A 17,202-nucleotide genomic window follows, 5' to 3' on the forward strand; every position below is an offset into this window, starting at 1 on the left:
GTGGATGTTGGGCTAAGGATATGAGTAACATAATAATAATAATGTAATAATAATAATAATGTAGCGTACTGTCAATTCATTCAAGCCGTAATGGTGAGCAATGTCCGCTTAATGATTTCCTTTCCTTCTTGGAAGATGCAGGATGCTTGGGAGCCATCGTAAGGCTTAAAACAAAATGAAAAGTTCACAAAAGTTTGCTCCCAAAAAGCAAGGTATTCAATACACAGAGAACTGAGATGTGTCGGGGATCCACGTTCGCTGTTCTTGCGAGATTACATCACGTTAGCAGCAGCCAATCAGAGGCCAAGAGAATGAAAATCCTGCTCTGATCGGTTGAGTCTCCACTTTCAGACAATAATAGGCCTTGTAATAAATCATCTTGTTAATGTAATGTGAAACTTTTTGTCTACCATAATGACTGCTGAAAACTGTACGCTTTGTTAAGAACTGGCTGCAAAGTACACTACAGGTAGGATGTACTTATTGAATTTTTCCGCAATATAGCGGGACCGCAATAGCTGAACCATGATACAGCAGGGGATCACTGTAATTATCCATCCACCCATCCCACTATATCCTAACTACAGGGGTCTGCTGGAGCCAAACCAAGCCAACACAGGGCACAAGGCAGGAAACAAACCCCAGGCAGGGTGCCAGCCCACCGCAGGGAACACACACACGGGACAATTTAGAAATGCTAATGCACCTAACCTGCATGTCTTTGGACTGTGGGAGGAAACTAAAGTACCCTGAGGAAACCCATGCAGACACGGGGAGAACATGCAAACTCCACGCAGGAAGGCCCTGGGAAGCGAACCCTGGTCTCCTTACTGCGAGGCAGCAGCGCTACCCACTGCGCCCCAATGCCGCCCTCACTGTAATTAGTTTTGCTTTATTTGAAATTATTTAAGTGTTTGCCATTTTTTAGTTTAATGTTGTTTTTCATGGAATTTGATGTTGGGTAGAATTTATACAGTATTTAAAGATTTAGTTTTATGTTTAAGTCTTTCTAATAAACAATAAACTCCATCCATCCATTATCCAGCCCGCTATATCCTAACCACAGGGTTAGGAGCCAATCCCAGCCAACACAGGGTGCAAGGCAGGAAACAAACCCCGGGCAGGGCACACACATACACCAAGCACACACTAGGGACAATTTTTAGAATCGCCAATGCACCTAACCGGCATGTCTTTGGACTGTGGGAGGAAACCCACGCAGACACAGGGAGAACATGCAAACTCCACGCAGGGAGGAACCAGGAATCGAACCCAGGTCTCCTTACTGCAAGGCAGCAGCTCTACCCACTGCGCCATCCAACAATAAACTCTTTAAACAAAATTTCCTGCCATAGCTTGAGTATTTTAGTTTATTTTTGGCATGCCTACATAATTCTCTTTATATTACCAGTGTAGTCAACTTGCAGTAGAAATAAAATAATACTGATAACCTAATATTTACAAATGGTTGTCCATGGTGCAGTGGTTAGCACTGAGGCGTCATTGACTCAGCATCTCTAATTCCTGTAACTAGGCAAGAGTTTGGGATGCAGCAGACTTGCATGGTACAGTACCTGGGAGCTGTATAATGGCACTTCCACGGATGGCACCAGTCTTGTGTCTGATGAAGGGTTCATCAGGTTCTGTAGATGGATGGATAACTGAGGTTTGAAGATAGGCTGCTCCCTTTAATCTTTATTGTTATCAGTATTTTAGCCAGTGCACTTGTATGATCAATTAATGATGCTGAGAAACACAGCCAAACGCTAATGGAAATTGTGAATGAGAAATTAGTGATGAAAGAACTGACTATTATTCTAACAGATGTATCTAATATATTGTCACTACAACTAACATAAAAGTATCAAAATAGGGTTAATAATGACAATGTTCTATCTATCTATCTATCTATCTATCTATCTATCTATCTATCTATCTATCTATCTATCTGTCTATCTGTCTCTGTCTCTGTCTGTCTGTCTGTCTGTCGATCGGTCGTCAGTGAATTTCAGAAAGAATTGAGACCCCTTCACTTTCTGCACACTTTACTGCATATGACCATTTAAAGGATGCTGAGAACCTGAGGGAACAGACTCAATGGTGTGATGAGATAAAAATTGAACTCGTTGGTCAGAACTATGTCTAGCAAAGACCAGGCACCGCTCATCACTTGCCTAATACCATCTCTATGGTCAGTCATGGTGGTGGCAACATCAAACTATGGGGGTGTACAATAGAGGCAGGACGAGGGAAACAGGTCAGAATTGAGGGAAGGATGAACGCTGCCAAGAAAACCTGCTCCAGATTACACTTGACATCAGACTGAGGTGATGGTCACCTTTCTGTGGCTTTGAGACAATTCTCTGAGTATCCATGAGTAGCACAGCCAAAGCCCAGCCTCTTAGAAATCTGTAGAGATACCTGAAGGTGGGAGTTTACAGATGTTTTCCATTAATAAATTTGCAAACCTTCCTGAAAATGTTTCCAGTTTGTCATTAGGGTTTATTGATTGTAGATTGATGGGCAAAAATGTCAAATTTATTTATTTAAATTGAAATCTACAGGACAATAAAGCACACTGCCCTGTGACTCCCTCAGTTGCCTGATCTTGCCTCTTATCTTTCACCCTGTAAATTGATTTCCCTGCTTTGGCCAAACTCTCTGTGGGACTGAGACATTTCTTTAAATGTTCTCTTGATTTCACCCTTTTCTTTCTTCTTAGCTCTGTGGCAGTTCTGAGGGACTGCATGAAGAATGAAAGCCTCGTTGGATTCTTCCGAGAGCGGCAGACCACCCTATCTCATTCCCTGCCGCTTGAAACCTACCTGCTCAAACCTGTCCAGAGGATCCTGAAATATCACCTGCTGCTGCAGGTCAGTGTTCTGAAATGGTGAAGCAGTAAAAGAAAAAGGTTGCTGGGAGGAACTTCATAGGGTTGCTCTATGGTGGCTCCATGCACCAAATGGACAGGATGAAAAATTTGCTAAAAGCTCATTTGTTGCATTTTTGCAGCAGTGAGATTGTTAATAGGCCCAACATGTCTGGCCTCAACACCATTTTTTCCCCATGTTCTTAATTCCTTTTTCATTGTAAAACATGGCAGGAGATTAAATTCAATGTCCAACAACTGGATTCATTACAGGGTCCGTCCAACCGAAGGCAAAACTACATCTAACAGTGTGACAAATGGCTACCTGGTCCAGTGGTAGACCTAGCACTCTATATTAAGCACATCAGGCTGAAGAATGGCCCTGAGACACCTGCTTTTCAAGTATTAGCAAGCTGTGGCTTTTGAAGAACAGGAAGGGCCTGCTGCATGTCCAGGGACATCTTCTTCCTCATTAACCGTTTCTTTCAGCCAAAGCTGAAGCCTCTGTAGGTGGCTACCAGTCTCATATGTCCGGTATTAGTGCTTTATGCCATTAATTAACCTGGATATCCTTACCCTACGGAAGTTCCCAATGTCTAAAGTCAGGCATTCATGGGATAATTATTATTACGCCATAAGATTTCTCGATTGGGTTGTCTATTGCACACACCAAAATTTGCAGCTTGTGGCTCAACTATCCATATAGAAATGCAAAAGTTTGGGGATCATTCAGCTGGTTTCAGTTGTTTCTGTATCATTTGTAAGGAGTTTCAGTGAACACTAAATTTCTTTCCTTTCCTTCAGGAACTTGCAAAGCAGTTTGATAAGAGCAGCCCTGGCTATGAGATCGTAGAGGAAGCAGTCATAAGTATGACTGCTGTTGCCTGGTACATTAATGACATGAAGAGGAAACAGGAGCATGCCATCCGTCTGCAAGTAAGCATGAACAAAGGGTTAACTGCCATGGTTTTATTCATTAGCAGAATTTAATGTGAGAGGTTTTAACTTCACAAAAGGCCTTTTTCTTCTCTTCTTTCGTCAGCATCTTTTCGCGTTAAAACTGATTAAGTCAGTGTATGTGTTGCAATTACTTAGTACGTTTTCCTTAATTTTTCACTTAAGCTGGCACTTAAGTCTTCAATCTGCCTCAAGAATGATTTAAGATATGAAGAGGTCAGGAAGTGACGGCAAAGGTGGTAGGGATGAGAATGACACCCGTACACATGGCCACACGGCCACCATGCTGGCTGCTGCCGAGAGTTGATTCTACAATAAAATAAAATAAAAATAAAAAGAGGAATAACCTTAGAGGTCAATCATCACCCGAAAGCAGATAGTAGACATCACGTAGTATATGTGTAATAAATTTCAGGTCAATAGGTCAAACGGTTTGCGAGCTACAGATGATTTAAAATCCTGGACAGACAAACGAACAGCCATGGTAGTGTATTATAGAACAAGAAGATACAATCTGTGAAATAATCTTTAATAAAACAGACTTAACATGTACCATATGTAAGATATTTTGGACATTAAAGAAACTGTCCTCTTCATTGTACCCTTGAGTGTCTAGAAAGTTGCAATTAAATACAATTTATTAATTAATTAGCGAAAAGGTAAGTTTGACACCTCTGCTGTAGCTTTGTGATTTGAGTATCTTGCTGCAGTTTGAATGTTAATTTTCAGTCATCTTGTAGCCCCCATGGAAGTTTACTGAGACCCCTTATTGGGCCCCGGCCCCCTTGGTTTAGAACAGTTAGAAAAAAGACACACAAAATGACAAAACATCTTGCAGCCACTCTATCCATTCTTCCACACACTTTACAAACATGTTCAAGTGCACCACATTCATGATAGATAAGACAGAGAGAGACAAAACCACGATGCCAAAATGGGGCCCCCCGCAACATTTCACTGGCCACATTTCTTCTAAGAAAATGAACAGACCGTAACTGGAAAATTTCACAACATAGTTTCGGAAGGCAGGTATGAGGTTAACTGAAAACGTGCCATGAGCTGAGTACACGTTGAGTGAATACTGTCAAAAAGGTAACCATACTTACTGCATGTCACTCTGTGTTTATGCAGACATGCCAGGCCCAGTTTCACAGGCTCTTGTTTCATCACTGGATTCTCATTTCTTTTTTATTGATTTATTTATTTTCTCCACTAGGAGATTGAGAGTTTGCTGCTAAACTGGCCCGGCTCAGACCTGAGTGGATTTGGTGAATTGGTTCTTGAAGGTTCTTTCCGCGTCCAGCGAGTGAGGAAGGAGAGGGCTTTCTTTCTTTTTGACAAGATGCTTCTCATCACCAAAAAGAGAGGGGATAACTTCATCTACAGCACACACATCTTTGTAAGTAGCCAGCAGGGGACACTTTTATTTTGTCCTTTTGTAACACCTCTGAGAATATTCTAGATAAATCACGTTTGAATGGAGTCACTGGTGAAAGGCACTGTACATTATAAAGATTGATTGCTTTCTCTGGCCACCAATGTGGTTCTTTTAATTCCAGCCCTTGTGTTGCACCCATTGGCCCAGTCGACCAATGCAGTCGTTAAATCCATTTTTAGATTTTGTCCGCCATTGGCTTGCTGTTATTTTACTCAATGGCTAACTTTTAACAGGCCACATGTCTGATGGGTGACCTCTTGGGCCCACAAAGCTGTAAATTGTGTGAAATACCAGAATTCCCACTCAGGATCATAGAGCTGTGATCCTGTGGTGTTCGATTTAGGGGCTCCTTCTTTGTTTTCATAGCTGGTTTATTTTAGCAGTCCTTCTGATAGCGTGAATTATGGCAGTATTCTCTTTGCCCAAAGACATACTTTCTCAGGAGCCATTTATTAAGATTTTTTGTTAACCATTTTAACATTATTTTCAACTAACTGGAAATTTGTTTACCACAACTTTGCAAATGTCATTCGGCCATCCATTCTTGCAATCACTGGGAGTCAGCCACAATAGGCTCAGTACAGGAACAAACCCGAGAGGTGAGGTCTGTCCATCTCAAAGGCAGCACAGGCACATACACACATGGTGACATTTTACAGACACTAATTTAACCAAAATGCATGTCTCTGAGACACATGCTCATGATTTTCACAGCATGAATTTAAGGGAACTCAAGGGAATGAATGGGAGCAGCAGACAAGCTCCACACTGAAGCTACACCAGGTAAAAATCAAATCAGGGTCTAAATGCAAGAAGGTCAGGTCAGGTTGGGGAGCATGCATTGGTACAGTGTCTCGCCGCACCCACCACATGACGAAACAGCTCAGGGTCCTGTTTGGCAATGCCCCAAGGCAGACACAAGGTCCAGTCACACCCCCCTGAAAATGACCCTCTATATGCCGTAGCCATGTTTTACGTGAGCATCCCCTTGGCCTGGTCCAGTCACTCAGGTCCTCAACAATGAGAATCCTGCGAGCCCTCGGAGAATCATGCCACATGGCCGTAGTGCCGTAGCTGACACTCCTTCACAATGCAGGTAATGTTCCTCACTTGGGACTCCATGAGTAACCGCTCATTCAACACAAAGTCAAACCAGCAGTAGCCAAGGATTCTCTGAATAGACACAGTACCAAAGGAGTCCAGTCTTCATCTCAGGCCACTGGATAGCGTCCATGTCTCGTAACCATAGAGCAAGAAAGGAAGCACCAGGACTCTAAAGACTTGTACCTTCGAACACCACACACCCCTTCTTTCCAGTGACCTCATGATCCCCCATGCCCTCCCAATCCGTCTTCTGACTTTATAGGAAGATTCACCAGAGATATTAATGTCACTGCCGAGTTAAGTAAACCTCTCGAAGTGTCTCTGAAGATGGACACACTGCTGATGGCTGTGCCCAAGAGGTCATTAAAGGCCTGGATCTTGTTTTTTATCCAGGGCACTCACAAGCCCAGGCACTCAGACTCCTTGCTTAGTCTCTTGAGCGCCCCAATCAGAACCTCCATTGACTTCAGGAATATCACAGCATCGTCAGCAAAGTCAAGATCCATGAATCTCTCTTCGCCAACAGATGCCCCACAGCCGCTGGACCCCATGACCCTGCCCAACACTCAGTCCATTCAAGGTAGGAGTGGGACAACACACACACTCATGACGAACCCCAGAAACAACTGGGAGAAACACAGGAGTTCTGCCTCTACTCTGCACAGCACTCACAGTACCAGTGTACAGACCGGCCATGATATCAAGTACCCTTGAAGGGATCCGAAGGGATCCCGCGAACCCTCAGGATGTCCCACAGGGCAGCTCAATCAACTGAGTCGAACGCTTTGCGAAAATTGACAAAAGCTGCAAAGAAACTCTGCCGATATTCATGTTTGCGCTCCATCAGAACCCTCAGTGCCAGGGTACGGTTGATAGTAGACTACTTAGGCGTAAAACCAGACTGTTCCGGTCGCTGGTAGGTGAGCCAGTGATCACGGATCCTATTGAGGTGCATATTAAATGCATGAAGGCAGTCGAGATTTCCACTGTCCAAAAGAATACACCCAGCTTTGTTTCATATGGTGCCTTTCTGAGTGAATATTATTATGGGTAAGGGTTTAAATGCTATCATGCAGTGAAGTCGGAACGTTTTCAGACCCCTTCACTTTTTAGACCAGAGTTTCTCAACCTTTAAGTATTTGCGAACGAGTTTTCATAACAGTTTTAATCGCGCCCTCCCTAACATTTTTTGAAATGCGGATGCATATTTTATTATACCTACTTAACTTTTATCGACATTTATGTAACTCTATACTTATTGTTCTAGTATCAGAATGCAGTTTAAGTTAATTTGTTTTGGTTTCAACAGATGTTTTTTTCATATTTTTGATTCTTGTTTTCTTTTTTTCACATCTTCGCTTCCCCCCTTTTTGTTACTTCGCACCCCCCTAGGGGGGCCCGCCCCACAGGTTGAGAACCACTGTTTTAGACATTTTGTAATGTTGCAGTCTTGTGCTAAAACCATTGAAATTCATTTTTTCTATAATCAAACAACACTCGTTCTCCCAGAATGACAAAACAAAAACAGGATTTTTTAATTTTTTGCAAATTTATTAAAAATAAGAAACAGAAATATCCCATTGACACAAGTGTTCAGACCTTTCACTCAGCACTTTGGCAGTAATTAAACCTGGAGTCTTCTTGAGTTTGGCGCCTTAAGCTTTGTCACATCTGGATTTGGGGATTTTCTGCCATTCTCCTCTGAAGAACCTCTCAAGCTCTTGTCAAGCTGGATGGAGGTCATCAGTGATTTGATTCTGTTAAGTCCAGACTCTGGCTGGGCAACTCAAGGACATCCCCCGTGTTGTCCCTGTTGTCTTTGCTTTTTGCTTTGGGTCTTTGTCCTGTTGGAAGGTGACCTTCAGTCCAGTCTTAAGTCTGGAGAGCTCTGGACCAGGTTTTTATTAAGAATCTTGATCTCTGTACTTTGCTCCATTCATTCACCTTTCTTTTAATCCTGTCTAGTCTCCCAGTCCCTGCTGGTGAAAAACAACCCCACAGCATGATGCTGCCACCACCATGCTTCAGCATTGGAATGAGGGGTTTCAAGTTTCCTCCAGACATGACATTAATCTGTTTCATCAGACCAAAAAATCTTGTTTCTCACAGTCCTTTACGTGCCTTTTGCAAACTGCAAGTGGGCTTTCATGTGTCTTTTACTGAGGGGACCCTTCTAGCTGACTACTCCATCATAAAGCTAAGATCAGTAAAGTGTTGCTGTGATGTTTATCTTTTAGGATGTTTCTCCCATCACCACACAGGTTGCCCCAAGCCTTACTGTAGCCTTTCTCCCATGATTGATCAGTTTGGCCTGGAACCCAGCTCTAGAAAGTGTGGTAGTTGTTCCAAACTTCTTCTACAGTATTTAGGAATTATGAAGGCCACTGAGCTATTAGGATTCAATGCTGCAGAAATGTTTTTTTTCTGCCTTCCCCAGATCTGTGCCTCACCACAATCCTGCCTATAAGCTCTGCAGGCAGTTCCTTTGACCTCATGGCTTGTTTTTTGTTCAGCTGTGGGCACCTTCTATAGATAAACCTGTGCCCTTCCTAATTAGGTGGAGTAGTGGCTCTGAGGCTAGGGATTTGCACCGACAATCAGAAGGTTGCAGATTCGAAACCTGTAAAACAGAAGAAGTGACTCTACTCCATTGGGCTCTTGAGTAAGGCCCTTAATCTGCAATTGCTCCATCCTGGGTATGATGTTAATCTGCATCCAGCCCAGCAAGCAGGTCCTCCACCTTGCAGGGAAAACCTGGTGTTTGGTGGCAGGATTGGCACTCCAGCTGCTGTAAGAAAACCTCACACTTTTCAGTGTGGGGCTGAGGTGTCACCTGTTGAATGGCTGCACTTGGATCCCAATCTGGGTGCTTCGTTGTGTGGTGGGTGCAGCAATGCTCCCAGCCTCCTCCTTCCTAAATATGTCCATTCAACTGATTCAATCACAGGTGGACTCTAAACATCATGGTGATGATCAGTAGAATGGAATATTTCAGTTTTTATTTTTATGTATTTATTTTTTTTAATTTGCTAAAATTTCTAAAAGCCTGTTTCTTCTTTGTCATTCTGGGTTATTGAGTGTTGCTTGATGTGCAGAAAATATAATGAAATGATTTTAGCATATGACTGCATCATAGCAAAATGTTGAAAAAGTCTGAATATTTTCTGAAACCACTGTACATCAAAGTACTGCTTTTAGTACATACATTTTCCTTTTGTACTTGAGTTACATTTTTAAATTTTATTTTCAATATCAAACGTAAGGCTGCTTACCCATAGAGCTGGGAGCATTTTGTATTCAGTCTTCCCTTTCTCTTCCAGTGCTGCAACCTTCTGCTGGTCGAGACGCTGAAGGACCCCCTGGCTTTTAGAGTGTCTGACCAGACCATCCCTAAGCAGGAGCACACAGTACAGGTGAGGATGCCCTGGCCAGCCCGTCTGCCTCAAAGATGACCAACCACCTGCTGCTGCCCTTGACTCTCTGTTTGTTTTCTGTCTCCAGGCTAAAAACCAGGAAGAAAAGCGGCTCTGGCTACATTACCTTAAGAGGCTGATTGTAGAAAATCAGCCCACATCCATACCACACAAGGTAAGGGGCCTGAGCTGAGTCACAGGGGTTGTCTGTCAGACATTTTGCCATTGGGTTACCTTGGTCTGGGAGGCTGCTGGGGCCCCAGCCATTATATTATGTGGATATCCAACATCCTATTTTCTCACATGACTAGCGTTAGTTCCATGTCATTGGTAGGTTTGATGTCACCTGATGGGGTGCTGATCTGTTTAAAGGCTGATTTTGGGCTAGCAGAAGAGAACTACAGTACCAGCGTGGCACCAAGTTTTTTTTCTTTTTTTTCTGGGATCACATTTTATCACTTTTCTTATATATAAACGTCTACGCGTGGAATTGTGTGTGCCTGGAAGTGAGAGATTTAGTCAAGGTAAGGGCTCCACTTCCGAGGAAATAGAAACTCGCTTAGATGCTAATAACACAAGCAAGGCAAGCACATCGGCAATACGAAACCTCTGAAGAAAGAGACACTCGCTTAGCTGCTAAAGCACAAGCGAGGCGAAAACATCGGCAAAAGTAAACCTCCTAGAAGAGAGATGCCCAGAGTAGTTCCTTTAAATTACCTGACATCATTACATTTCAATTTTTTTCTGATGATTTCAATAGTTTCTACGACCCCGGACTTTTTACAGCACGGGCCTACACAGCTTTGATCGTCTTCAGAACTTCAGTCTTTTATCGGGTTTTCCTTTCCAGAGGAGGTCTATGGCTGAAGTCACTCTTGTTAAGTTGTTTTAGTTTATTCAACTTTTGCAGTGAATTTGTATGAATCAGGTCTCAAAGGACAAAGTTCTGTAAAATGGAACGTGAAGCTACCGAAAGGCATTCAAATAGTAATATGATAAACGGGCCAAAGTCAAGAATTACTGATCATCAAAACACTATGTTAAGCTGACTCAAAAATAAAAAAAAAAAACCAAAGCAAAAGATCTTAAATATGGAATATCCTTTTCCTATATAACTATTACATGGAGCACGTTTGATTTAAATGATCTGGAAACTCGGATGAGGACTTTATGTGCATTGACATCTCAAATGCCATCCCAGATGTGACATTCCACTTCACCGCTGGTGATCACATGACATGGTAACTAACAATTAAAAACCCTGAAAAAACTCAAAATGGCAGTTAAGGACATTCAAAACCAAAAAACAAAATGGCTTTGCAGAAATGTCATCAAAAACTAATAAAACAATGTCTTTAAAGAAGTAAAGCATACAAACAGAATCAAGGGAGTTCAGAACGCTGACAATACAGTTAGCGCTCTCATTTACTTATTTAAAAATCCTGCACTAGTCTTTGGGAAAATGATGTGTAAAATATTAATGAAACATGCAGACTTACAATCCTACAATAAAAAAAAAAAATAAAACCAAGCTAAAGATAACATCTTATGATGTGTCTTATGTTTTCTAAATGCTTACTTGCCGCACTTCCTCTAGCAGTCATGAAATGGGACGACGAGTCACTAAGTGTGAGAAGAAAATCAAGCTACCGATGTTGTAATAATGCCTGAGAAACTCTCATAGTGTATGCCTGCCCTTAAAGAAAGGCAATGAAGAGCATTTGGACAACACTGGCATTGATCAAACTGGTCCATCAAAATACATTCAGTTGAATAGTGAGCCACAAAGTTGAGGACACCACTGGAGATTAAGAACCAGTGCACTCGCTGCGAGACTGAAGCCAGGATTCATTTCTTCACACAAAGGCTCATGGAATTTGAAACAAACTGCCAAGTGATGGAGTTGAAGCATGAAAAACTGACAGCTTTTAAAAATTATATGCATTTAATCTTGGGAAGAAATTGCAAACTAAACAAGCTTGATAGGCTGAATGGTGTCGTTTGTGAAGATTCTTCATGCATTCTTGAATTATGAAAATCTGAAGTATTTTTTAAAGCAATCAGAACCATGACATGACTTGGCTGCTTCAGTTTTCATTTGTTTCATGTACAGTCAAGTTTTTAAATTTTTCACATTTCTCCGTATTTAGGATTCCCATTCTTGTGCAACTACTTGGAAGAACTCCATTCTCTTCAGACCCTGCAGTCCTTTAATTCTTCGGTGTTTTAAACAGCCATGATGATTCTGAGCAGTAGAGGGCGGCAGAGTCTTTTTCTTCATCAGAACACAAGTTGATGGCATTCAAAGTGCTAAATGATCCCCACTGGAATCATTTTGTCAATGACAACCTCTTGGTCCCCACACAAATTAGACAGTACGGCATCTTTTGGTTTAGCATTGGACTGTGCACCTCAGGGCTGCAAGTTCAATTATCACCACTAATTCACTGTGTTCCCTTACATGAGTCGCCTCATCTGCCGATAGTTACACAAATGAAATATAGAAAAATAATGTGTACCTGTAAAGAGCCTTGGGAGGCATTCGTTAAATAAATCAGAATCTCACTATGTCAACAGCTGCTGGGTATCGGGGAGTGTAACAGTTAGGGGACATCACAGTTCTTAGCAAGAACTTCACTATCTGCTGTAATGTGTTCTTCTCAGGACTTAAGCCAGATTGTGACACTTAAATGTCTGAAAATGGTGAATGAGACTGGAGAAGTCATCTAGTATGATGGCCTAGTGTCTAAAGTTGTTGCATTATGAACCCAAGTATTATCCGTTGTGAAATGATCAGACTCGACACACTTATAAGGGTTTGGGGCAGCCACCCATATATTATCCCTGCCTGCAGTGGGCTTTGAGAATAAGACAGTAGTGCAGTGTCTTTGATGGAGTCCAAACAAGAACTGAGAAATGCCATGACCGAAAGTGGTGTAAGGGAACGGGAAGTGACCTTCCTCTGGCGTCGTAACCACAAGTGACGTTCTTCTAGGCGCCAGAACCGGAAGTGACGTTCCTCTTGGCACCGGAACTGGAAGTGACCTTTTTAGGGATAATTCAGACAGGTTTTACCATTTTTGGTCTGTAGTGGTAACAGAAGAAGGTTTAGTGCACCCCACCACTCCCTGGCCTGGTGTAACTCACTTGGTCTATACAGCTTCCTCCTACTTGCACATGTGAGACACCGTTCAATACTCACAACTAGAGAACATTTTAGTAGAACATTTCCAGCAGCTTGCTGCACACATCTAAAGACCTGAGGCTCCTTAGCAAATCCAGCCTGTTCTGGCCCTTCTTGTACAGCACCACTGTGCTGTCAGACCAGTTCAGTTTGTTGTTTATGTGAACCTCCAGGTACTTGTAGCTCTGCACCACTTCCATGTACTCCCCCTGAATGGTGACTGGTCTCAGAGGCTTCTTGGCACATTGGAAGTCCACCTCCAGCTCTTTTGTCATGCTGATGTTGAGTTGTAGGTTGTTCTTCCTGCACCATTAGATGAAGTCCTCCACCACCTTCCTATACTCTGACTCACCTCCATTATTAATGCAGCCTATGATGGAGGAGTTTTCAAAATTTCTAGTAGATGGCAAGTGCTGGTATTGTACTGGAAGTCCGTTTTGTGATTGGTCAACAAGAAGGGAGACAGGACAGTTCCCTGAGGTGCCCCACCATCATTTCTGACACACAGTCCATGGGCATCTGTCCATGAGATATTTTGGAGCATCAGGATGCAAAGCCCTGAGCTTTTTTTCCCCAGTTGATAAAATCCATACCAGAAGAAGAATTTTATCTGGTAATGCAGTTGATCTGGCATACCTCCCACTACTAGGATCAGTGTTATATAAAGGGGGTGCTGTCCCATCCAACATTGGCTGCAAGAGCTCTTTAATGTCATGCTGGCCTTGCAAAGCATCATGGTGCACTACAAATAAAAAAAATAGTCAAAGCTGGCATCACAGTGAATTATGGGGTGTTAAAATCAGCTGTACCCCACCTGGAAGGTGCCCTAATTAATGTACATTATAGAATTGTCCGTCTATCCCTTTTTTAATATTTTAACCCAGTTCAAGGTCATAGAAAGATGATGGCCCATCACAGTATAACAGTGCAAACTGGATACCAATCTTGGCCAGGGTGCCAGTCGATCACAAGGCCCACTCCTGCATGCACAACTCATGCCCAATAACATCAGGGGCCTCATGTATAAACGGTGCGTACGCACAGAAATGTTGCGTAAGAACTTTTCCACGCTCAAATCGCGATGTATAAAACCTACACTTGGCGTAAAGCCAGGCACTTTTCCACGGTACCTCATGCCTTGACGACGCAAGTTCTCCGCCGGTTTTGCAAACTGGCGGCACCCAGCGTCAAAGCAATGGTACTGTTCTTGTGTGATTACTCATTATTTTCATGACGCGGCTTTATAAATACACAGAAACTAACCGCATATTGTTTATTAGTGTAATGCATCTGATTGTAATTAACTCATAACAATATAATGGTCCAGGGAACAGCCATAGTATTCCAAATACCATAACTGTTCTACTCTTCTCTTCTTCTTCTTCTTCTTCTGCTTTTCTTCTTTCAGCTCCTCCTGTTAGGAGTTGCCACAGCGGATCATCTTTTTCCATATTACTCTCACTGCACGACTCGGAGTATTTATATCACTGTATCTGAGTGTGAATCACAGCAGCAGCTGATCGGAAAGAGAATTATCGGTATACAGCTTTAAGGACACGCTGTCTCAGCCACTGCAAAACGTTTTAAAGCCTTTCCTGTACAGACCTCGCGGTTCAGAAACAGTTTAATCCCAAGAACTTTAAATGCACTCAATCAATTGCTCCTTGTAGAACGGTTTGTACTTATAAGTACAATCACCCCACTGTAAACTTGCACTACAGTTATAATATCTCACAACCTGAGCCACTTTATAAAGCGATTTACATATGATGACGATATCATTTTTAAGGTGAAATGCAGCAAAATATGTTTGTTAAATTATACACATAAAACTTTAACTTCATTTAAATAATCTATATTCTTCACTGGGAGTGTCGTGAAGGATAGAATAATTAAACATGTACTACGTAAGATATTTCAATGTTCTTTAAACGCTTTGAAGAATCGGCGCTAAGCTTACAGATGGCTTAACGCCTATTACAGAGCTGATTGTATGGCGATCGGTTACTTGGGGAAAGAAAAGCAAGGACTCTTGGGGCGGCACGCCAATATATATTGAATATAAAACAGAAAGAGAAAATAACACAGCTAAAAACGCAGCGACAAATTTCACAAAAGATAATGCTTGTCATGAGCACGAGGCTCATGAAACACATGTTTAATAATGTGCTTTAGCTCCTATCATCATGAAAATGACATCACGTATACATCTCAGTATTTTAGTTATTCAGAGAGCTGTAATATCACAAATGTAATGGACTCTGTGTCCAGTTGGAGGAAGAGAGCCAGTTTAAGAAGCAAGTAGTGATTCACACACATAGATCACATACGAGTAGAAGATCAAATACAAAACAAAGCATTTAACGTGCTACTTTAATTACGATGTGATTTGAGAAACTGGTTAATTAAACGATTTTAAGATGAAGTTTATAATGTTCTACTAAATGACAAAATAAACTACGTGATTAAAGTGGAAATGTCGAGATTGAAGTTGACATTTCGTGCTTTTTCCCCACTGTGTGCCTTTTTTCTCTGTACCCTAATAAGCTTTCATATGACACTCAGACAGTGGGCTTACAACTCTTCTTTTCACGGCAACTTTGATATGTGACTTCTTTTTTATTTCCGGCACTGTGTGATTTTGTGAATGTGAGCTTTCAAGTTTCTCCAACACGCTATGTCACTCGATCAACTTCATTTTGTTGATTATACCACGGTTTATTTGAACAAATAGTATGTTTTTCCTTTGCCTCCACTTGGTATTCGCTGAAATTCTTATATTTTCCCCGTGCTTTTCCCCATTGTCTTTTCACAGAAGGCTGCGCTTAAGGGCGATTTATATTGATTTGCATATTCAAATAGGCGTAATTCTGGGAGGATTTGGGGCGTTACATAATGCGCGTGCACGAGCTTTAGTTTTCACGCTGATCGGGATTTATGTAGCGGAAGAACGTGGAAGTTGGAGTACGCACAGATTCCTGCATCTGGATTTTTCTGTGCGTAAGCACATTTCGGCTTTTGTGCTTACGCCATGTTATAGTGCGAGTTCTACGAACGGCGTTATACATGAGGCCCCAGGCCAGTTTAGAGCTGACGATTAATCCAACACAAATGTCTTTGATTGTATAAGGTGCTATATAAAATACAGTTTATCAATTAAAAGGTGAACTGTAAACTGGGCTTTTGTCCATTCGATGCCAACTAATGACTTGTTGTGTGACCCTCTCATAATGCCTGTAAAGGTGCTTGACACGTTGAAGTTGTTTGTTTCTTTACTATTTCTTTACACAGTGTGGTGACATTCTTTAGTGTACTTTGTAGTTAAACAGCCATTTACAGTACTCATCACTTTTCAAGCTGGATCTTTGTCAACACTCTCTTAAATGCCAACTTCTGCTCCCTGAGCCCACTGCATTTGGCTTTCCCGATCATCTCTCCAAGTAGCCTGCAGTGTTGCCAACAGGACTGCAAAAATGCCAAAAAGCTGCAGTTTCCTGATGCTAAAATAATTATGAGCAACTCAAGAGGCAGGTCTGATTTGATTTCCAGTTCGAGATGAGCTGTGCTGCATGTGCCACATCCTTATTGGCCTTTAGTGTTTTTCTCACCATGAATTTGTTGCATAAAGATAAATAAAATAAAAATGACGTTGTTAATTAGAGTCAGGAAAAAATTCATACTCTCGGCTCAATTCTACAGTTGCATGGTTTTTTTGGTCATCTATACCATATGTGACCAGATGGGGGCGCTCCAGCCACCCAAACCCGACACAAGCAGACACCTGGTAAACGTTTAACGCACAGCAAATGTTTATTTACACGGGGAACGCTTTTCTGTCATTCCCCTTAGCAGCACAGTACACTACAGCACAATAAGCACTCTCTCTTCTTTCTTCTCCTTCTTTCTCCTCTCTCAGTCACCTCCATTCCTCCTTCAGCAAGCGTTATCCTCTCCCTCCCAACTCCGGTTCCCGAAGTAGTGGCAACTGGCTCTTTTTATTCTGTTCCTGGGAGTGCTTTAGGTGGCTCTTTACCCAGGTCTGGAGTCACTCAAAGGGTGGTGAAAGCCCAATGTAGCAGGGCTCTGTGAGCTCCGCAGCACCTCATGGTGGCATCCACAGAACCCAACAGGACTGCAGCGAACTCCCATGCAGCCCTGTGGGAATCCGTGGCACTGAAACAGCCCAGGGGTGCTGCCACGTAGTGTCCTGGGGAAGATAACAACCTGGATCCACTCT

General features: G+C 42.2%; 1 protein-coding gene across 3 annotated transcripts in view; it reads left to right on the plus strand.

Moving 5' to 3' along the window:
- plekhg2 (pleckstrin homology domain containing, family G (with RhoGef domain) member 2) overlaps positions 1-17,202 on the plus strand; it is a 221,969-nt gene that overhangs the window by 161,608 nt on the left and 43,159 nt on the right. For all 3 annotated transcript variants that reach the window (XM_039768267.1, XM_039768268.1, XM_039768269.1), the window contains 5 exons: positions 2,723-2,873; positions 3,674-3,805; positions 5,043-5,225; positions 9,689-9,781; positions 9,870-9,956. In XM_039768267.1, the coding sequence (XP_039624201.1) occupies positions 2,723-2,873; positions 3,674-3,805; positions 5,043-5,225; positions 9,689-9,781; positions 9,870-9,956 (646 nt within the window). The remainder of the gene's footprint in view (positions 1-2,722; positions 2,874-3,673; positions 3,806-5,042; positions 5,226-9,688; positions 9,782-9,869; positions 9,957-17,202) is intronic.

Source organism: Polypterus senegalus, chromosome 11 (assembly GCF_016835505.1).
Source record: "Polypterus senegalus isolate Bchr_013 chromosome 11, ASM1683550v1, whole genome shotgun sequence".
Taxonomy (NCBI): domain Eukaryota; kingdom Metazoa; phylum Chordata; class Cladistia; order Polypteriformes; family Polypteridae; genus Polypterus; species Polypterus senegalus.